At 42.2% G+C, this 18,862-nt stretch overlaps 2 protein-coding genes across 4 annotated transcripts in view; both read left to right on the plus strand.

The window, feature by feature from the left end:
- The window catches only part of STON2 (stonin 2), a 116,878-nt gene that overhangs the window by 30,292 nt on the left and 67,724 nt on the right, over positions 1 to 18,862 (plus strand). The gene's annotated exons all lie outside the window — the stretch shown is intronic.
- Positions 11,879 to 12,786, plus strand: LOC144220524 (synaptophysin-like protein 1). Its single transcript, XM_077750813.1, has one exon. The coding sequence runs from the start codon at positions 11,961 to 11,963 to the stop codon at positions 12,681 to 12,683; it is 723 nt and encodes a 240-aa protein (XP_077606939.1). The 5' UTR covers positions 11,879 to 11,960; the 3' UTR covers positions 12,684 to 12,786.

Below are 18,862 nucleotides of genomic sequence, written 5' to 3' on the forward strand. Positions count from 1 at the left end.
TGCAGCCATTCAAGAAAAGTCAAAGTGCCAGGGGCCAATATGTCAGGTCATGCTGTGCCCTCTTTGTTGAAGAGACCTAGCGAGTATCAGGTTATAAAAGACTTTGAGAATCTGAAAGTGTATGTATGTGTGTATATAGGTATACTTTATATATATATATATTTATGTACCATAAAAATACATTTAGCCAATGAGCAAATCAGAGAACTCTAGATGCTGGCGAGGATGTGGAGAAACGGGCACCCTCCTACACTGTTGGTGGGAATGTAAACTGGTGCAGCCTCTCTGGAAAACAGTGTGGAGATTCCTCAGGAAACTAACAATAGAACTCCCCTATGACCCAGCAATAGCACTGCTAGGAATTTACCCAAGGGATACAGAAATGCTGATGCATAGGAGCACATGTACCCCAATGTTCATAGCAGCACTCTCCACAATAGCCAAAACATGGAAAGAGCCTAAGTGTCCATCAATGGACGAATGGATCAAGAAGATGTGGTTTATCTATACCATGGAATACTACATGGCAATGAGAAAGAATGAAATCTGGCCATGTGTAGCAACATAGATGGAACTTGAGGGTGTTATGTTTAGCGAAATAAGTCAGGCAGAGAAGGACAAGTATCATATGTTTGCACATATGGGAGGATTAGGAGGAACTTAACTGAGGAACAAGGGGGAGAAGAAGGGGGGAAATGGTGAGGGAAAGGGAGGGAGGCAAACCATGAGAGACTCTTGAATGCTGAGAAACAAACTGAGGACTGATGGATGTGGGGGGGAGGGTGGAGATGGGCATGGAGGAGGGCACTTGGGATGAGCACTGGGTGTTATATGGAAACCAATTTGACAATAAACTATTTGTAAAAAAAAAAAAAAAATACATTTAGCCTTCTGTTAGTCCATACTGACTACCTGGTCAGATCTCAATGTACAAAAACCCATACGTACATAAATTGGCAAATTTGACTTGGAAGTTTATGCCATTGCTAAAGTGTTGGGAAACCAGAGAAACCAGAAAAAATACTTTGATAAATTTGCCTGGATTTACAAAGTTAGCCCTGCTGTGTTGCATGCTCTGCTATACCTCTTGGCCACTTTTTTTTTTTTTTTTAATTCTAAATTCAACAGACCTAGAACTACATTTTTACAGACTTTGTGTTAAGCCCTCCTGGGTCTTAAAACAAATGTAGACCATATGTTCTTGATTCATTTGCATTTAACTGATCACAGTGGAATTCTGCCAGAGCAGTAGAATATCCCCAGAGCTTTTTGATTCTTTTTCTCAGAAATAAATTTTTATGCTGGGTAGAAAGCTATGGACTTGAGATATCAATTTTTGTGACAAGAACTTTTTAGATGCTCAGAAAGTTTCCCTGGTCGTTGTTAGTTAAGAATGGGGGAAGAGCATCCTCAGGGCTGCGTGACTCCTTACAAGACATGACCTGTTTCTCTGTTACTGGTTTTGTCCTAATCCTGCTGCAGCTGACAGAGCAGTCGACCGGAATTGGGGGCCCAGATTCCCAGTAAACAGTAATTATCATCCTGCATTATGGGGTCATAGGGGGATTCTTGTTGTCTCAAGATGCATTCATATTTCATGATTTTTTTTAACTTGAATATATTTTCCTGGAAGACAAAACTGAGTTAATTTGTTTTTTAAATTGTTTTGCCTAGCTACAAATTTCAGCAGTATTCATATTCTTCCTGAACAATAGTCTCTTCCTCAAAATCAAAGAACAGTAGAACGTTTTTTTAAGAAATGGGGCGCCTGGGTGGCTTAGTCGGTTAAGCGTCCAACTTTCGCTTAGGTCATGATCTCGTGGTTCGTGGGTTCGAGCCCCGCGTCGGGCTCTGTGCTGACTGCCAGCTCAAAGCCTGGAGCCTGTTTCAGATTCTGTATCTCCCTCTCTCTCTGACCCTCCCCTGATCACGCTGTCTCTCGCTCTCCTAGAAATTTAAAAAAAAAAAAAAAAACCAATTTACATCATTTTTCTCTTTCATTAACATATGTAAATTTGGCCTCATTTCCGTTTATAGGGTGCCCCAGGATCCTTGATATTCTTGTCCCTATTAAGTTGTGCATTTTGGATTTCAGTCAGTGCTTCAAACAAACAAACAAACAAGCAAAAACAGCTCTAATGACTGGTTGCTTTGAAAGTTTCTCCAGAGAGTTTCAAAAGTTTTCTCAGAAACACAAATGTTTATTGAGTAAAACTGGTATTTACTAGTTGTTATGAAAACAAAAATGAATAAGTTATATGTAATAATCTGCAAACAGATTTTTTTGCCATTAAAAGGATTTTCATACATAATTTTAAAAATAGTTTCTATTTATAGATATCTATTATGTGCCAGGAATCTGCTACACACACACAATTTCATTTAATTTTCATCGTCTTAAAAATAGATATCGATCCCCCACTTTAAAGTTATACAACTTAAAGGGGTAGTGCCAGAATTCCACCCAACTCTTCTCGGCTCACCTGCCTGGTGCCATGAAAGGCCAGTGTTTTTGGACGCAGTGGGTTGTGGGAAGCTGTTGTAGAGACCCTTCCACACAGCTGCTGCCGCCTCCTGTGTGTCCCCCAGGAGCTAAGTACAAACGTGCCTTATGTGCTCATTTCATTGGACAGCAGTGACTTGTTTTGGGGTCCCACTCAACTGAGGCCCTCTTGGAAGCAGAAATCACACCATGCTCTTCATTTTATATTCTCAGCACACTGCCTGGCACATTGAAATTATACAATGGATCTTTGTGGAAGAAATGAACTATTCTGATCTAGGTCTGCAAGACCCTTATTCCTAAACCTGTGCTCCATTTACCTGTGCCTGAGTGTGCCAGTAGCTTCAGGACAGGAAGGAATTAAGAGAACAAAAAGAAGCTTGTGTGGAAGGATGCCTCTTTCCCCTGTCTTCCAGTGTTGGGCAGCTCTCCAGAAGTGTCCATTCATTTTGTTTTTCCTGTTCTTTTTGGGGGGATTGCTGTAACCTTTTAAATGTTTTTTAAAAATTGATGTACATGGTGGTGTGTGGGTATGGTGGAGGGTGCTCTCTAAGTTGGGTGTCTCAGAATCTCACCTATCTTATACTTTTTGCAGTCTCTTCCCTATTTAGTCACTGCAGTGCAAAGATGGTGAATTGGAGAAGGCTTTTCTGTGTAAGTGAAATAGGTTATTGTGGCTATGAACCAAATATGTGGAGCAAAAACTGAGAAAGAATGAAAGAGGGTAATAAGATGCTGTGTTCCAAAAGAGACTCTTAACTGGATATTGTGGGACTGCTTAATTAAAAACCTGTGGCCTTCTGGAGCACTTGGGTGACTCAGTTGGTTGGGCGTCCTACTTTGGCTTGGGTCACAGTCTTGTGGTCTGTGACTTTCCAGCCCCGCTTTGGGCTCTATACTGACAGCTCAGAGCCTGGAGCTTGCTTCAAATCCTGTGTCACCCTCTCTCTCTGTCCCTCTGTTGCTTGCACTCTATGTCTCCCTCTCTTTCAAAAATAAATAAAAATTAAAAAAAAAATTTTTTTTAAAAACATGACCTCCAAGCAGAAATTCTGCAAGTCCCTTGTAGAGTTGCTAATGCACCAATCCTAAAGAGGAGGCGACAGCTGAAATGCCTTTTATTGATTACCTTCTTTCATGTTCTTTTCAGTCTTATGATTTTCCTTTTATAGAGGAGGACACCAGTGCCCAGAGCTACACATTACTTAAGTGACAAAATTGAGATTGACACCCAGGCTTGTCAACACTCTGCAGCTGTGCGCCTCTTGTGGCTGAGCTCACTGGAAGGGCCACTTCTCTGCACCCAGTCCCATAAGGCAGAGTTTAAAATGTTCTGTTCTTTCAGGTCTAAACAGGTGATCAAAACTGGGGCATGAATTTGGAGGATAGACCTTTATTGCCTCTCACCTCTAGGGAGGCTGGTACAATGAACATTTCCCTCAATTATGGATGCAGGCAACAAACCCCAGTGGAATTAGCAATACCTTCCACTTAATCATCAACAGAAATCACAGGTGTTTCCATATCACATTATCGTTGTGACAGATATCTCAAAGGATCACTCATCTCATTGCCCCTTGGGAATCATGGTAGTTATTGGCTGTATTACTGGTAGTGCTAACATCAGCAGGAATTCAGGTAGCATATATGGTGCCCTGGTCTAAGGGACTGGATTAGGTTAGAGGAAACTGAACAGATTCAAAAGACATTTAGTATTTAGAATGGATGGAACCCCAATCATACTGTTTCTCCCATTTTACTTCAGAATATTCCATTCTATGCCTCTACTTACTCCTGCTTTTTACCCTGAATAACTCCTTTTTTCTCCGTATGACAAAGTCCCTACTGATTGTTTAAGACAAAATTCAAGTGAGGTTTTTTCATGCAAGGTCCTTACTTTGTGCCATGTATATTCCTAAAGAGAGGCCATTCCTGAGTGAGCTACCCTGAAAGAGTTCTCTCCCCCCCTTTACTCTAGGTCACAGTACCTCTTCCACCCCTTCTGTTTTTGGTAGGAGAGTTCTTTGCATGGTTCTTTCACCTCCCAGCCATACCCAGGTCTTAAGGGCGACACTGATGTTTTCCTACCTGGATTGTCCCAAGAGTCTGGTCTCCAGTACAATGTCTGGAACTAATGAGGTGTCCAGTGGATGTTTTCAGTCACATCTCTTGTTGCCAGATTGCATCAGCATTATATCCTTGCCTCCTACCTCAGAAAAAAAGAAAAGCTTGCTTCTAGGTACTTTGGTCCCAAGTACAACCATTAAGAAAGAGAATTTTGAAAAATAGAAATGGTTTTATCTGGTCATAATTTCTAACTACTCTATGGAATATTTTAAAGTATGACCTCAGATTCACCCATTTAAGATGTTATATTCCACTTTAAGTAGGTTCCTGGGTGAGTGATATAACATCACTGATTTAAATGAGATTAGGACTTGTTCACATCACTCAGTACCCAGCAAAGTCAGACTCTAGAAAGAATCGTGAGCTGTGCTTTTTTCGGGTAATAAAATGTTAACTCCAACTCAACAAAATATCAGTGGACATAAAAAGCTCAAACTACAGTGCAAGTATGCCATGCCCTCTCAAGTGTTGTCATTAGCCCTGAAGCTTCTGGAAATAGATGTCTTCGTATTTTGTCTAGGATCATAATGACTGGTTTGGATCCTTTAACTATCATAGACCTTTACAGTTAGAGGAAATTTAAGAGATTACTTAGTAGAATTTCTTCATTTTATGGGGGGCGGGGGGGGAAGCCAAGGCCTAAGTATTAGCAGCAGAGTCAGGCCTTATAATTCTTTGTCCCTTACCCATCCTTTGAAACATTTAAAAACCTGAGAGATTGGCCAGGCACAACTCGCTATTGTTCATTTCAGTACTCTCTGAATGTTTTATCATCACCTTTTTTTACCCCTGAATTAAACAATGGCTCCTCTTTCTTGAGGGTTCAATGCATTCATGAAAAAAAGCATTGGAGCCAGTGTAGATGAAAGCTCTCAGATCCAACTCTGTGTGTGTGTGTGTGTGTGTGTGTGTGTGTGTGTGTGTGTGTGTGTTTAATAATTTTGGCACCTTAATGAGACATGGCCATGGAAAGTCTCTTGATTCCCAAGCTAATGTATCCTAGATCACACATCTCTTTTCTTGGTGCTGAAGTTTGGGTGGGGCAAGGTCTGGGTCTTTGTAATTCTCTTTGAGGGCTCTATTGCAGAATGGCAGGCCATCTTATTGAAGATGTGCTAAAGTGCTTTTTTCCTAACAGATCTGTTCTCACCCCACCTGACTTTACCGCAGTGGCATCTCTTCCTTCCATTTGCAAATTCCTCAGAGCTTAGAAATGCTCTTTATTAATGTTTTATTAACATAGGCTTCCTTTAGAAATGGGAGTTAACTTTCCATGCTTCTTCCAAGGGAGAGAATGAATTCTTGGCTTAAGTGAGGAAATAGATTATGGGTCAAGTGAGGAAATGGATTATGCTATTTCCTATAAAAGAGCAGCTATCTTTAGTAAGGGTCACATCTTCCATGAGCTTCAAGAACAAATTCATGTCACCACCTTATGGTTCGTCTAGAAACAGAGAGAAGTGCTAGACACACACAAGGTTATAAACATCAACAAGATGCTACTAGCCCTTCACAGTGGCAGCACCAAGGGTGTTCATCAGCTCTTTTGCTGTGAAATGGACAACTGATGTGGAATGCTATATGTATTAGTTTATGAGGATGGCCATAGACTCAATGGCTTAAACAACAGAAATTTATTTCCTCCTAATTCTGGAGGCCATATGTCCAAGGTCAAGGCATTAACAGAGTTGGCTTCTTCTGAAGCCTCTTTCCTGTTTCTTCAAATGGTATTGTCTTTGGCTGTGTCTGTGTCCTGATCTCTTCTTATAAGGATGGTCATACTGGATTAGGGCCCACCCTCAAGACCTCATTTTAATTTAACAATCTCTTTAAAGACCCTATCTCCAAATAAAGTCACATGCTGAGGTACTAAAGGATTAAGATTCCAACATATGAAACATGTTGCAAATATGCATAACAAGATGCAAACACAACTAAGAAGGCTTTTCCCTTCCCTACCCAAGATACGCAGATGACACTATAAACTCATCCTCTGTAGTCTTTCTGGAGCCATCATTAGCAGTGCCACTTGCTATAAAAACTGGAGTTTGCATCTGATGCTCCACTTAGAGCCTACTTCCCACAGCTATAGTAAGGGGAAAGGAATTGGTTGTGCTTAATAAATCCCGCACTCAGCCTTTTCACCTGCTTATCTACAGAATGGCTTGGTGGATCCTGCTAGACTCATTGGCTAGTTCAAAAGTAAATTTGTTCACAAAAGAAGAAATGCAAAGAAGTGATATAAAGAGATGATTAATCCCCATTCAGTTGTACAGATTAAACAACAATGTCTGTTGGCTTGGTATAGTTTAAATAATTAAAAGCATCTTGTGTTGGGAGTGGAGAATTGGGACTTTGCATGCCTGGAGTGTGGAAAAACCTTTCTAACCTTTAGTGTTAGTTTAAATGTCCCACTCTGTAACTCTTAGTTTATCCCTAGAAAATAACTAGACATGTGCCTAGGGATGCATGCAGCCCTGTTTACACTGGTAAAAGCAAACAAAACCCAAATATCCAACCAAGTAATCAAGTAAAATGGAATGCTATGCAGTCAAGGAATGTGTCCCAATTATATTGTTAATTGAAAAAGAAAGGTTAGAGGGGCACCTTGGGGGCTCAGCCAGTTAAGCGTCCAACTCTTGGTTTTGGCTCAGGTCATAATCTCATGGTCACAGAGTTCAAGCCCTACATTGGGCTCTGTGCAGACAGCTTGGAGCCTGCTTGGGATTCTCTCTCTCCCTTTCTCTCTGCCCCTCCCCACTTCTCTCAAAATAAATAAACATTAAAAAAAAAAAAGAAAAAGGTAGGTTAGAGAATAGAACATATAATCATTTTGCTATATTGGCCTATATATACCCTTGTGGTATTAGTGTGTGTATGTCTTTCTGTCTGTGTGAACACATATGTATATATATGTGTATGTGTATATATATTTTTAAGTATATAGAAAAAAGTTTGATAAGATATATCCCAAACTGATAATATTGATTATCTCAGGGACTTTCTTTACCATATTTCTGTAGATCTGAATTATGTATAATATTCATAGATCACTCTAAAAATCAGAGAAAATAAGAATGAAAATATGAATTTAGAAAATTAAATATGTTACGGGAGGTATTTTTAAAGTTTTTATATAATAGATGTGTCTGTTTAGGGGAAGGCTTATTTGTGGGGGAGGGTGTCGAGTGCTGACCTCTTTGCTGTGTGGGTGTTGGTAGCTAGTATTTCAAATACTGTGATCATGTACTTGTATTTAACTTTTCACCGATGTAATACTACTTGCTTATTCTTGGCAGGAGGTAGTTATAGTGTAATGAAAAGCTATCGTTCTCTGTGTTTGATAGACCAAACACCATCTCTACTACTCTCCTGCTCTGTGATATTCAGCAAATTATTTAATCACACTGACTTTTAGTTTCTCAACTGTGGAATGGAAATAATAATGATAATACTGAGCTTGCATGCTTGTTCTGAGGGTTAAATGAGACCGGGTCCATAGAGTTCCTGGAATATGATAAGGAGTAGCCATTATGATATGGCAATATAGTATAGTTTTTAGAATTCCTCCTATTTAAGAGCAGGCATCCAGTCTGTGGGAAGAAAATTTCTGAAAGTTGTGGAAAAACAGTTAAACCCCAAATAAGTTCTATTTTATGTCTTTGGACCCCCTTTACAGAAAGGCAGTTTCTTTTTATTCTCTCAGATCTCATTGACTGAAGGGTAGGCTCACTCAAGATACTTTGTGAAACCACTCGTATCTTTGGCTTTTTTCTGCAGAAGTGAAATTGGAAGGAAAAGCTTTACTGAAAAGAGGTGGGGGGAATAGGGGGGCTAGGGAGCAACTGCCAGGTTTACTTGCATGCTCTCCCCCCGCCCCTGCCAATTCAGGATTGGCTTGTTTGGTACAAATTGGTTGCCTCAAGCAACACGTTATTAGTCTGAGCCAGAATGTATCCCGGGAGACTTAACTGTTTTCCCTTTGCCAAGTAATTGTCGTTTTCCTGCAGAGAATGCTGGGATTGTAGGGGCATTTTCTACTTTGGCATATTTCAGTCTAATTCTCCCCCTTTCCACTGAGGGTTTGCTACTTGCAAGGCACTGTGCCTATTCACTGCATTTAAAAAATCAACCAGATGTGAACTGTTAATGTTTATTTTCAACTCCTGGATTTTGTTTTCCTCCTTCCGTAAACACCCCACCCAGTACTGGTGTCTAAGGAAAGAAGATGCTATTCCTGGTGAAAATATTCACTGTCCCTCTCTCTGATATAGCCCCCCCCGCAGAATGATACTATATCCCTGCCCTGTTGACATCAGGCTTGGCCGTGAAATGCAGGTGGATGTGATACTTCAGGCACAGAGTTCAATGTGTTTCCACCACCATTCTTTTCCCTTTGTCAGAGTCCCCCACATGCCACACTCAGACAGTCCCTGGCTTGGACCCTGTTTTGGTGCTTCTCTGGCTTCACTTGTCCTCAGTTCCCATTTTCCAGAGTACAGTCCCTGTGCCCAGGACTCCAGAACCCTCTTCCTAGACAGCCACAGGCCTGCTTCCCAGCTTGTCCTGGACCTGTGTACCCAGGTGCAGGCCACGCTGCTAGGTTGTGCAGCCCAGGCCTACAGGGCCTGGGAACAGAGCTTGAGGGTGGGGCCAGGGGAGCCTTACCCAGTGCAGGCTGGGGGGTGGGGGGTGGCAGGGGAGGAGGAGAAGGAAGGGGAAACGCCTCAGGCAGGGCCGCTTGCTCCCGCACAGGGATGTTTCTGCGCGGAACCCCAAGGGGTCCAACAAGCTGCCATTCCATCTTGGCCTTCTGGTTTGTTGTGAACAAATCTTCATCGAGGAAGATAGGATATACTTCATTTAACAGTTTCTAGCTTGGTCTGTACTGTTACATACTGAGACGTCTGTTAGCCAGCATCTGAATCCTTAGGGCAGTGCCCACGAATGCTTGCGGGTGAGTCTGCTCTTCTAGACAGGGGTGCTCTTCTGGCCCGGGCCTTGGAATGATGTGCGACAGAGCCGAGGTGGATTCTTGATAGATGTAATTGGAGAGATAAATCTTATAATTGTAAGCCACTGAGATTCTGGGGCTATCTGTTAACTGTGGCATCATTTAGATTAAGGTCATTAATTCCAAAAGGAAGAAGTGACGTTTGTTGAAGGTGTCTGACTTTACGAACTTCAAATATGTTATCGGCCCAATTTTTTGTGGTTATATGAGCAGTAGCACTACCCAGAAGAGTCTGAAACAAACCCCAGGAGTTGACTGGAGGTCTTGAGTGGGCTCACATAGGCCCCATACTGCTGTAATCGCTCCATTGCTACTGCTGAATCGTTAGCATTCAGTGAAATTTCAGGCCCTTTTGGCCAGTAGTGATGGTTTCAGTTATCAATACATCTGTCTTGCATCACTTCCCTTGTGACCTTCAGAAATAAATTCAGGGTCAGACCTTGGGAAAAAACTCATAAAATGAGAAAATATGAATGAAGCCCCTGTCATGACAAACAGTGGATAGAGTGCCTGGGCGGCTCACTCGGTTAAGTGTCTGACTCTTGGTTTTGGCGCAAGTCATGTTCTGGCACTTTGGTGGGATCAAGCCTCATGTCGGGCTCTGTGCTGACAGTGCAGAGCCTGCTTGGGATTCTCTCTCTTCCTCTCTCTCTCTGCCCCTTCCCCACTTGCACTGTCTCTTTCTCTCTCTCAAAATAAACAGAAACTTGAAAAAAAAATTTCTTAATAAAAAATACTGAATAGTATTTTCATTTTTTAAAAACGTATCCATTATCTATGAATTTACATTTGAATGTATCCTCCCACGTATCTCCCATGTTGTACCAGAAAGCATGAGCCCCGTAAATGGTCTTAAGATTCTGACTTCTCAGATCATATCAAGTATGAGGCACTTACTAGAGCTAAGGCACTTACTAGCACTTCCAGCTAACTGAAACAAAGAAAAGTCACCTGGACCTCACTGGAAGTAAAACCATGAACTAGGCCTCAGGAAATCAAATAGAGATATTCATAATAGCAGTTATGATAATTGTAGATGAGGGATACACTTCAAAAAGCTTTCACATACATAATTTTATTTATTCTTTATTACAACCTGTGAGATAAGTAGAAAAATCTTCTCCCTTTTCACAGAGGAGAAAACTAAGGCCTATTAAGTTTCAATAGTTTGCTCTCTGTTCTTCTACCAATATTAATGTTGGTATTAGGAATATTAATACACCAATTTATTAATATGTATTATATAACACATTATACTAGTGATACACTTTACATTATACTTTATAGGTTTAATAGACTGTATATTATATTGGTATGTGTTAATAATTATTATTTATATAAGGTCCTTGTCCAGGAGACTAACTGCTCTCCCAAGTCCAAGTTTTCAGTGGTTCTGCATGGTTCCAAGTTTATTTTTCATTCATACCATGGTGAATGCAGGGTGGAGACAGGGTGCTGTGCTTCAGAGTTCAGGGACCCAAGCTACAATGTGTCCTCAGAATCTCCTCCAGACAGGTAGTGGGTAGGAGGTGGAGGTGCACATCGTATTGGCAGAACTCAGGGCCTGGCCATGCCTTATAGCCAGAGAAGCTGGAAAATGTGGCCTAACTATGTGGCCAGAAAGTAGAGAATACCAATATTCATGAACATGGGAAATCTCTACCACAAAAGTTACAGAAATTCATATGATTACAGGGCACCCATTTAAGATCTATATACCATTATATCTTTCCCCAGCTTTACTGAGGTGTAATAGGCATTGACGACACTAAGCATATTTACAGTGTACAATGTGATGAGCTTTGACACATGTATACATCTGTGACTACCTCACAGGATTTATTGAAAAATAAGTATGCAATGTCACGTTACCTTATAAACCAAGAACATTATATAGATGTCAGCTATTACTGGACCTTGTCCTCTCAGCTATTTTACGGCATGTCAATCTTCAGATGTCATTTTCAATTAGAACTTCACTGGGTGATTTCCTGGTTTCACCGGCTTTCCAACCCCGGCTGGACCCCAAGGGCAGTTTTTTCTTCAGTACTCTACCAATAGCCTTAGAGTTCTCTGACTCCCTGGACACCATACCCCTTGGACAGTTGTCAATCCTGGGTAACCCCTCCCAGATATTCAGTCTCTATGTTGCTAAGCTCTGCTAAAACCCAGTCTTCACTGGATCCTTTCGCCTTGTCAAGAACCTAGCTCCTTCACCCCGCCTGCCCTTCCTCGCCGCCAGGCTGCTGGGTCTTGTCGGTCCCCCTCCTCCTCCGCCCTGCTGTCCTGACTCTCTCTCCCTCCTTCCTTCAGAGGATGTCCTCCTTCCAGCTCAACCTCAACCCGCTCAAGGAGCCGCTCGGCTTCATCAAGGTCCTCGAGTGGATTGCTTCTATCTTTGCTTTTGCCACCTGTGGAGGTTTTAAGGGCAAAACAGAAATTCAAGTGACTTGTTCTAAACCTAATGAAACGAAAACGATCACAGCTGCTTTTGGCTATCCATTCAGGCTGAATGAAGCATCATTTCAGGGATATCCACATGCAAACGTGTGTGATGTAAATTGGAATAATTACGTCCTTATTGGAGATTACTCTTCTTCTGCGCAGTTCTACGTTACGTTTGCAGTCTTTGTCTTCCTGTACTGCCTAGCTGCCCTTCTGCTCTATGTTGGTTATACGAATCTGTATCGGGATAGTCGAAAACTTCCCATGATTGACTTTGTTGTTACTCTTGTTGCCGCTTTTCTGTGGTTGGTGAGCACTTCAGCCTGGGCTAAAGCTCTTACAGATATTAAAATAGCTACTGGTCACGGTATTGTCAAGGAACTTCAGCCTTGTAGCCCTCAAGAAGTGACGTGTTACTTTGTCTCTGTTACTAGTATGGGATCCCTAAATGTGTCTGTGATCTTTGGCTTTCTGAATATGATACTTTGGGGAGGAAATGCATGGTTTGTGTACAAGGAGACCAGTTTACACAGTCCGTCAAACACTTCTGCTTCCCACAGCCAAGGAGGTATTCCACCTCCTTCTGGAATATAATTAAAGGGAGAAATACACTGTATGAAACATATGTCTATACTTTGACCTGTTGCCAACATCTTGAGAAGCATTATTTGTTTCTAATAAAAGTAATGGCTTTTTCAATAAAAAAAAAAAAAAACCTAGCTCCTTCAAGCACCATACTGTGTATTTGCCCCTCTCCTCTATCCCTAAATTTTCTCTTCCCTAAATATGCTTCATTAACTCTTACTCTTAACAAAGCAGTTTTTTTTTTATCTTTTCTCATGTTGATTTTTTTTTTGAAAGACCTTCCTCGATTAGGTTTCAAGTTGTGGTGTAAATTTTGGCAGGCCTGACTCCATGGTAAACCAAGAATATTATTTATGAAGCTTGTAGGATCCACACCCATGGTCTGAAATCCTGGCCTTCCTCTAATTTAGATCTTTTTCCCCTTCCTCCATTCTGTCCTATATCTCCCTTGTAGATGCAGGATTTTTCAGGTAGCCACAGCTGTGTCCACAGAACCAACAGAAAGAACAGCTCTTGAGAAGTGGAACAGTGGCTGTTCTTCACCCAGCATCTTCCTCTCCTGTTTCATCTGTCTCCCCAGACTGTCCCTGTACATCTCATTTGATGGAAATGACAGGAAGTGTTGGGGGACTGGTGACATACTTGGTCAGTTTTGAAAGCATCATGATTAGGGTTCGTATTGAGATCTCTTGCTCTGTACCTTCTTTTCTTTCTTGGCAGTTCTTTCATTATTTCCTTTCCTTTCCATCCCCACAGAGAGTTGGTTCTTGGAGAGCATCTCTAGTCAGTCTTCATACAGGGAAAGGGCCACCATTTTTAGTGCCGACTCTTGTAGTTAAAACTGGCGTCCAGTCTTTTGGGAAGGAAGGCATTCTTTCTTTCCAGTTTTATTGAAAAAGTAGCTGACATACATCACTGTATAAGTTTAAGGTGTACCACGTGATGATTTGATATACATATGTCGTGAAATGCTTACTACAGTAAGTTCAGCTCACATCCATCTTCTCATATAAAAGAAGAAAATTAAAAATTTTTCTCTTTGTGATGAGAACTCTTAGGATCTACTCTCTTACTAACTTTTCTGTATACCCTACAGTGGTGTTAACTATGCTTATCATGTTGTACATTATATCCCTAGTACTTAAATTTTTTTTTTATTTGAGAGAGAGAGAGAGCAAGGAAGAGGGGCAGAGGGAGAGAAAGAGAGAACCTTAAACAGGCTCCATGCTCATCACAGAGCCAGATGCAGGGCTAGGTCCCACAATCCTGGGATCATGACTGAGCCGAAATCAAGACTTGGACTCTTAACCAACTGAGCCACGCAGGTGCCTCAGTACCTACTGATTTTATAAGTGAGATGGCTTGGAAGTGGCAGCACATCTTTATTCAGAAGAGCAGCCCGGCTCCCTGTGGTGGCACACCAGTTGCTGTCAGGTGTTTCCAAACCTCCTGTTGTGTTTATTCTTCTCCAGTCTTCCCAGTGCTCTGTCTCTGCCTTCCATTTGCCAGGGCTTCCTTGCACCAGCCTCACGTGTAGAAGTAACAACGGCCCACACGCTTCAGATCCCTAAAAAAAGATACATTTATCTTTCCTTCCAGATGCCCAGGAAAGGCATTTTGGAGACAGTTAGCAAAGAACTGGAAGCAGAAAGAGAGGCAGATGTGAAAAGCTTGCTTAAGGGCTAGAATTCTAGTTGTGGGCCCTTGGAATAATAAAAGGTGGTTTTCACTGTTTTAAAGGTTCTAGAAACTTGGTCAAGATTCTTATCTTAGGGGTGCCTGGGTGGTTCAGTCGGTTAAGCGTCTGACTGCGGCTCAGGTCATGATCTCACGGTTCGTGGGTTCGAGTCCCACATCGGGCTCTGTGCTGACAGCTAGCTCAGAGCCTGGAGCCTGTTTCAGATTCTATATCTCCCTCTCTCTGTCCCTCCTCTGCTCACGCTGTCTGTCTGTCTGTCTGTCTGTCTCTCAGAAAGATTCTTAATTAATTCACGGCTGGATGATGAACTTAATATGTTATCAAATTCCTTTGTTTTGAAAGCTGTATAATGTGCGGTGGGACTTGAGTTGTGTCCTAATATTTAAGTAAATGACGAGAAGGAAAAGAATAGGGAGACAAAATGAGAGATCTTTCAACAAGTCTAATATTTCACTTCTCTTTTACAGGTACTTGTTAGATTCAGCACTTCCCACAGAGAGGATGTGGGGATTGGTTTGGCCAATTACTAATGGCCTGGAGGCTGCACGGTGACTTATGGGAGGCTGGTTTAATGCAATCTTACCTGACCTCTAATTATCAGGATTATCTTTAGCCTCATGGCCGTGCTTGAACTTTGACATCCATTCTGGCTGGAGCTTGCTTGAGAGTAATGTGCGCTGCAGGTGCTGCATAGCACCTTTCTCACTGCAGAGATTGACTTTAGAACAGAGACTTTGACAAACTCAGACTTACCGTCCCCTTCCAAGATGAAGACAGAGAGGCAGTTTCAGAGCAGGTGTGCAAACCAACATCTTTTCTTTAGATGAGAATCGGAAGATCACCTGGGATGACAAACTGATCCTCTGCTCTTTGAATGACATACTTTCTGACAACGATGAAAAATCTAACTATCGGATCTGTCCAAACCTAGAAAATAGAATCATGTTGATACTAAGTAGCACAATGCAATGGAATTTGAAGAGCTGAGTATCACCAGGGACCTGAGTCCCAGGTGAAGCTGAAGTTCTCACTCCTGTAGTCACTGCCTGAACACCTCTTATTTTGAAGGAAGCACATTCTAGAGAGGCAACCCATGCTGTGTTCATATACTGTTGTAGTGAACAAAGTATCCCTTTACCATCTACCCACAAGTCTTTTGGCAGCTAACTGCCTAATTTGAATACTGGCTTCTCTACTTACTAGCAATTTGACCTTGTATAATGCACTTAACTTTTCTGAGCTTCAGTGTTTATTTTATTTTATTTATTTTATTTTAAGAAGGGGGGCAGAGAATGAGGGAGAATCTTAAGCAGGCTCCACAGCCAGCACAGAGCCCAACCTGGGGCTCAATCCCATGACCCTGGGATCATGATCTGAGCTAAAATCAAGAATCAGAACACTTAACTGACTGAGCCACCCAGGGGCCCCAAGCTTCAGTGTCTTTTTATGCAAAATTAAAAGCATCTAATAACAGTTTTAGAGGGTTATTATGAAGGTGAATGAAAACACTGTATTTAATATTCAAAGAAAAATGCTTGATATAGTAGATGTATTTAATAGATGTCAGATCTTCCAAAAAACCATAATAATTTTTATTAGAGTTCATATGATTGCCATGTCTTAGATCCATAAAAGAAAAATCTATCTGTTTTCATGTGATAACTTCCTCCCTTTGTGAAAAGAGCTAGGCTCAGTCCCAGAAATAGCTAACTTGTCAGCTTACGACAAAGAAGTTCAAGGCCCTTGGAGACATTAATAGTAGAATATTGTAGTATTGGAATAATAACAACTTTTTCCCTGGAATTTCTGTCTCCAAAAGAGGGATTTAAAGAAGATTAAAAAATAACTTTAAGAAGAAAATGATTGGGTTTCTTTGCTGGATTCAAAGATAGTATTTGCTTATGGTACTTTTTTATTCATTCAGTCAATCAGTCCATCAATCTGTCATTTTTGTGCTAGAATCATGGACATTTTAGAATGTTAATGTGACTTTTTTTCATAATCGTCCCAAACCTGCAAAGAAAGCTGGAAATTCTCATTTGCTGGTGGATGGCGTCAAGCTAAGCCTGTAGCTTTGAGACCAAGGAGGTCCTGGCCTCGAGAGTGCCGTCTGTAGTAGTAGCACAGGGAGAGCCATGACCTCCACCAACCTTTCCCCGCTCCCTGGTGGTGACATTGAGGGACTTCCTCAGGAGTTTGGTTTTGATAGACCCACAGGCTGGGAGAAATCCAGTCACTTCTCAGGGCTTATAACCTCATATACATGTTTATGACCCATTTTATTGCTGACTCTTGGTTTCAAATGCAGATCTGCTGTGTTGTTTGAGAATAAAAACTAGTCCCTTTCAGATAGCCATGGAGTTTGTTCCCTGGGAAGATGACAGGCCAAATCTTCATTAAGCTGTTGAGGAATGAAGGAGGGAGGGGCTCCCTTTTTCTCTTCCCACAGTGGCTGGCAGCAGGTCGGCTAGGCTGTGTGGGCTCCTGGGAGCCCTTTGTTTGGTTTCTATGGCTCTAACCTCAATTAGCTGCTGGGCCTGCAGAGGAGGGAGGACACAGCTTTTCAGCTCACTTTGGTAGTTACAGCGGGGTCCTCTTTTTCTCCTCTGTCTGAGGCTGGAAATATGCATAGAGGCCAGCTTTGTGGAGTCATTTGAGTCTTCAAAGCTCAGTGCTTCTACCGGTGAGCGATGGCTTTGGGTATGGAAGAAAATGGCTGGGACTAACATCTTTGCTTGATCCTAGCTCTGTGAGCACATATCGCCGTTGTGTTGAACTGTGGTCATACAGGAAGTCTGTGCTGGACTCTAAAGCACAAGATCCAGTCCTGGCTCTGCCCTTTCTGGGCAGTTTCCCAACCATTGAACAGGGTTAGGACTACCTAGTAGGGCCTCTGAGTGGAATAAATAAAAGAGTAGAAGTAGAGAACCTAGCACAGTGTCTGACACTTAATATGTCTGTCCCCACATTTCCGAGATGTGTGGGGCCTCTTCTCCTTTTTGCTTCCAGCAAGTATCCCAGGTATCTGTGGCAGCCACAGCAGAACAATAAAATTCTAAAGTCACTGAGAAGGCTTGTATTGGCTTTAGGCTGCAGGTGCTGTTCGCGTGCCAGTGCACATGTGCGCACGTGTACACGCATGCTCACATCTATCTCCTGGGCACTGGTGCCTCATAGGTGGATCCCTTAGACCCCCTCTCAGGCTTTGCGCTATGGTCTCAGTGGTGCCATTTCAGGGTGAACCAATAGGAAATGATTAAGCAGACCCTAAAAGTGAGAGGGATGCTTAGTCACAGTCTCTTCTGTCTCCTTTGCCCTGACGTAACCACTGAGCAGCTTGTCCTGGCTCGTTTTCCGGAAAGGTAGAAGTCAGGCACAGAGTTCCATCTGCAAGGTCAGCTAATCCCGGGGCATGGTGGGCTTTTGAGTAGGTGCTAACAGATGGTGTGAAAGGAGATAATTCTTGCCCTGGGGGAGCTAATCTGGGAAAATAAAACTAGCACATCTGAAATAATTAGCTACCAATTAAGTGTGAAATCATGTGCTACTGACCCCATGTTAGCGTGCAGTGTGGGTGGGGGTAAGTTGGAGGGCAGCACTGTCTCCCTAGGTGCCTGGCACATTGCCTTGCTGAAGGATTGAGCAATGTAAATATATACACATGTATATTTGTTAAATAAATAATAACAAAAGCAGCCCATGACTGCTTTTCCCACATCTTTTTTAAAAATTAGATCTGAGTTTCAATTTTAAGCATTTTATTGTAAAAACATTATTATAACATGAAAAGACAATTTAAGGAAAAAAGAAGCCATCTCTAATCCCATATCCCATATAATCAGTTTATCAAAGACTGTAGCTCATTCTTCATTTCTCCAGTGTCCAGCCCGGTGCCTGGCACACAAAGGGGGCCCAGTGAGTGTTGGTGAATGGCCCCCACCACAATTTCCTGCTTGCACATATCCAGACAGTGGTTTTACATAAGGTACCAAGCCAGCACCGTCTGCACACCAGGTTCTCTACCACAACACTGCATTGACTTCTCCCAGTGCGAGGGGTGGTATGCTGGGGCTCAGCGTGATTAGGTGACTACCGGAGTGTTTGGGAACATCGCCTTTAGACCATAGAGGCTTCCTGAGATACAGTAAGGATAGAAAGGTGGATGCCTAGGCTAGAGTGTTCCCCCTACCACGCCTGCCTGGACAGCATTGTTTCCCCTTTCCCCCTGCCAGATTCCACAGAGAGCATGCTCATTCCCAAAGTATTAGTGCCAACAAGTTCCAGGACTTCTGCCTACTTGCTTTTCAGGTAAAGCAGGCTTGCCTGCTGGTACTTGCATAGCTTTGAAGAGTCAGCCATAGGCCCAGTTGATATAAGATGAATTAAAATGGAACAGGTTCTCTTGTCTGGGATCCTTTTCTCCTTTCCTCTCACTAGACAGTTGTAGGCATAGGTGTCTATATCTTTGGTCTCTGTCCACTGAACGTAT

This window comes from Crocuta crocuta, unplaced genomic scaffold, assembly GCF_008692635.1.
Source record: "Crocuta crocuta isolate KB4526 unplaced genomic scaffold, BGI_CrCroc_1.0 scaffold186, whole genome shotgun sequence".
Classification (NCBI taxonomy): domain Eukaryota; kingdom Metazoa; phylum Chordata; class Mammalia; order Carnivora; family Hyaenidae; genus Crocuta; species Crocuta crocuta.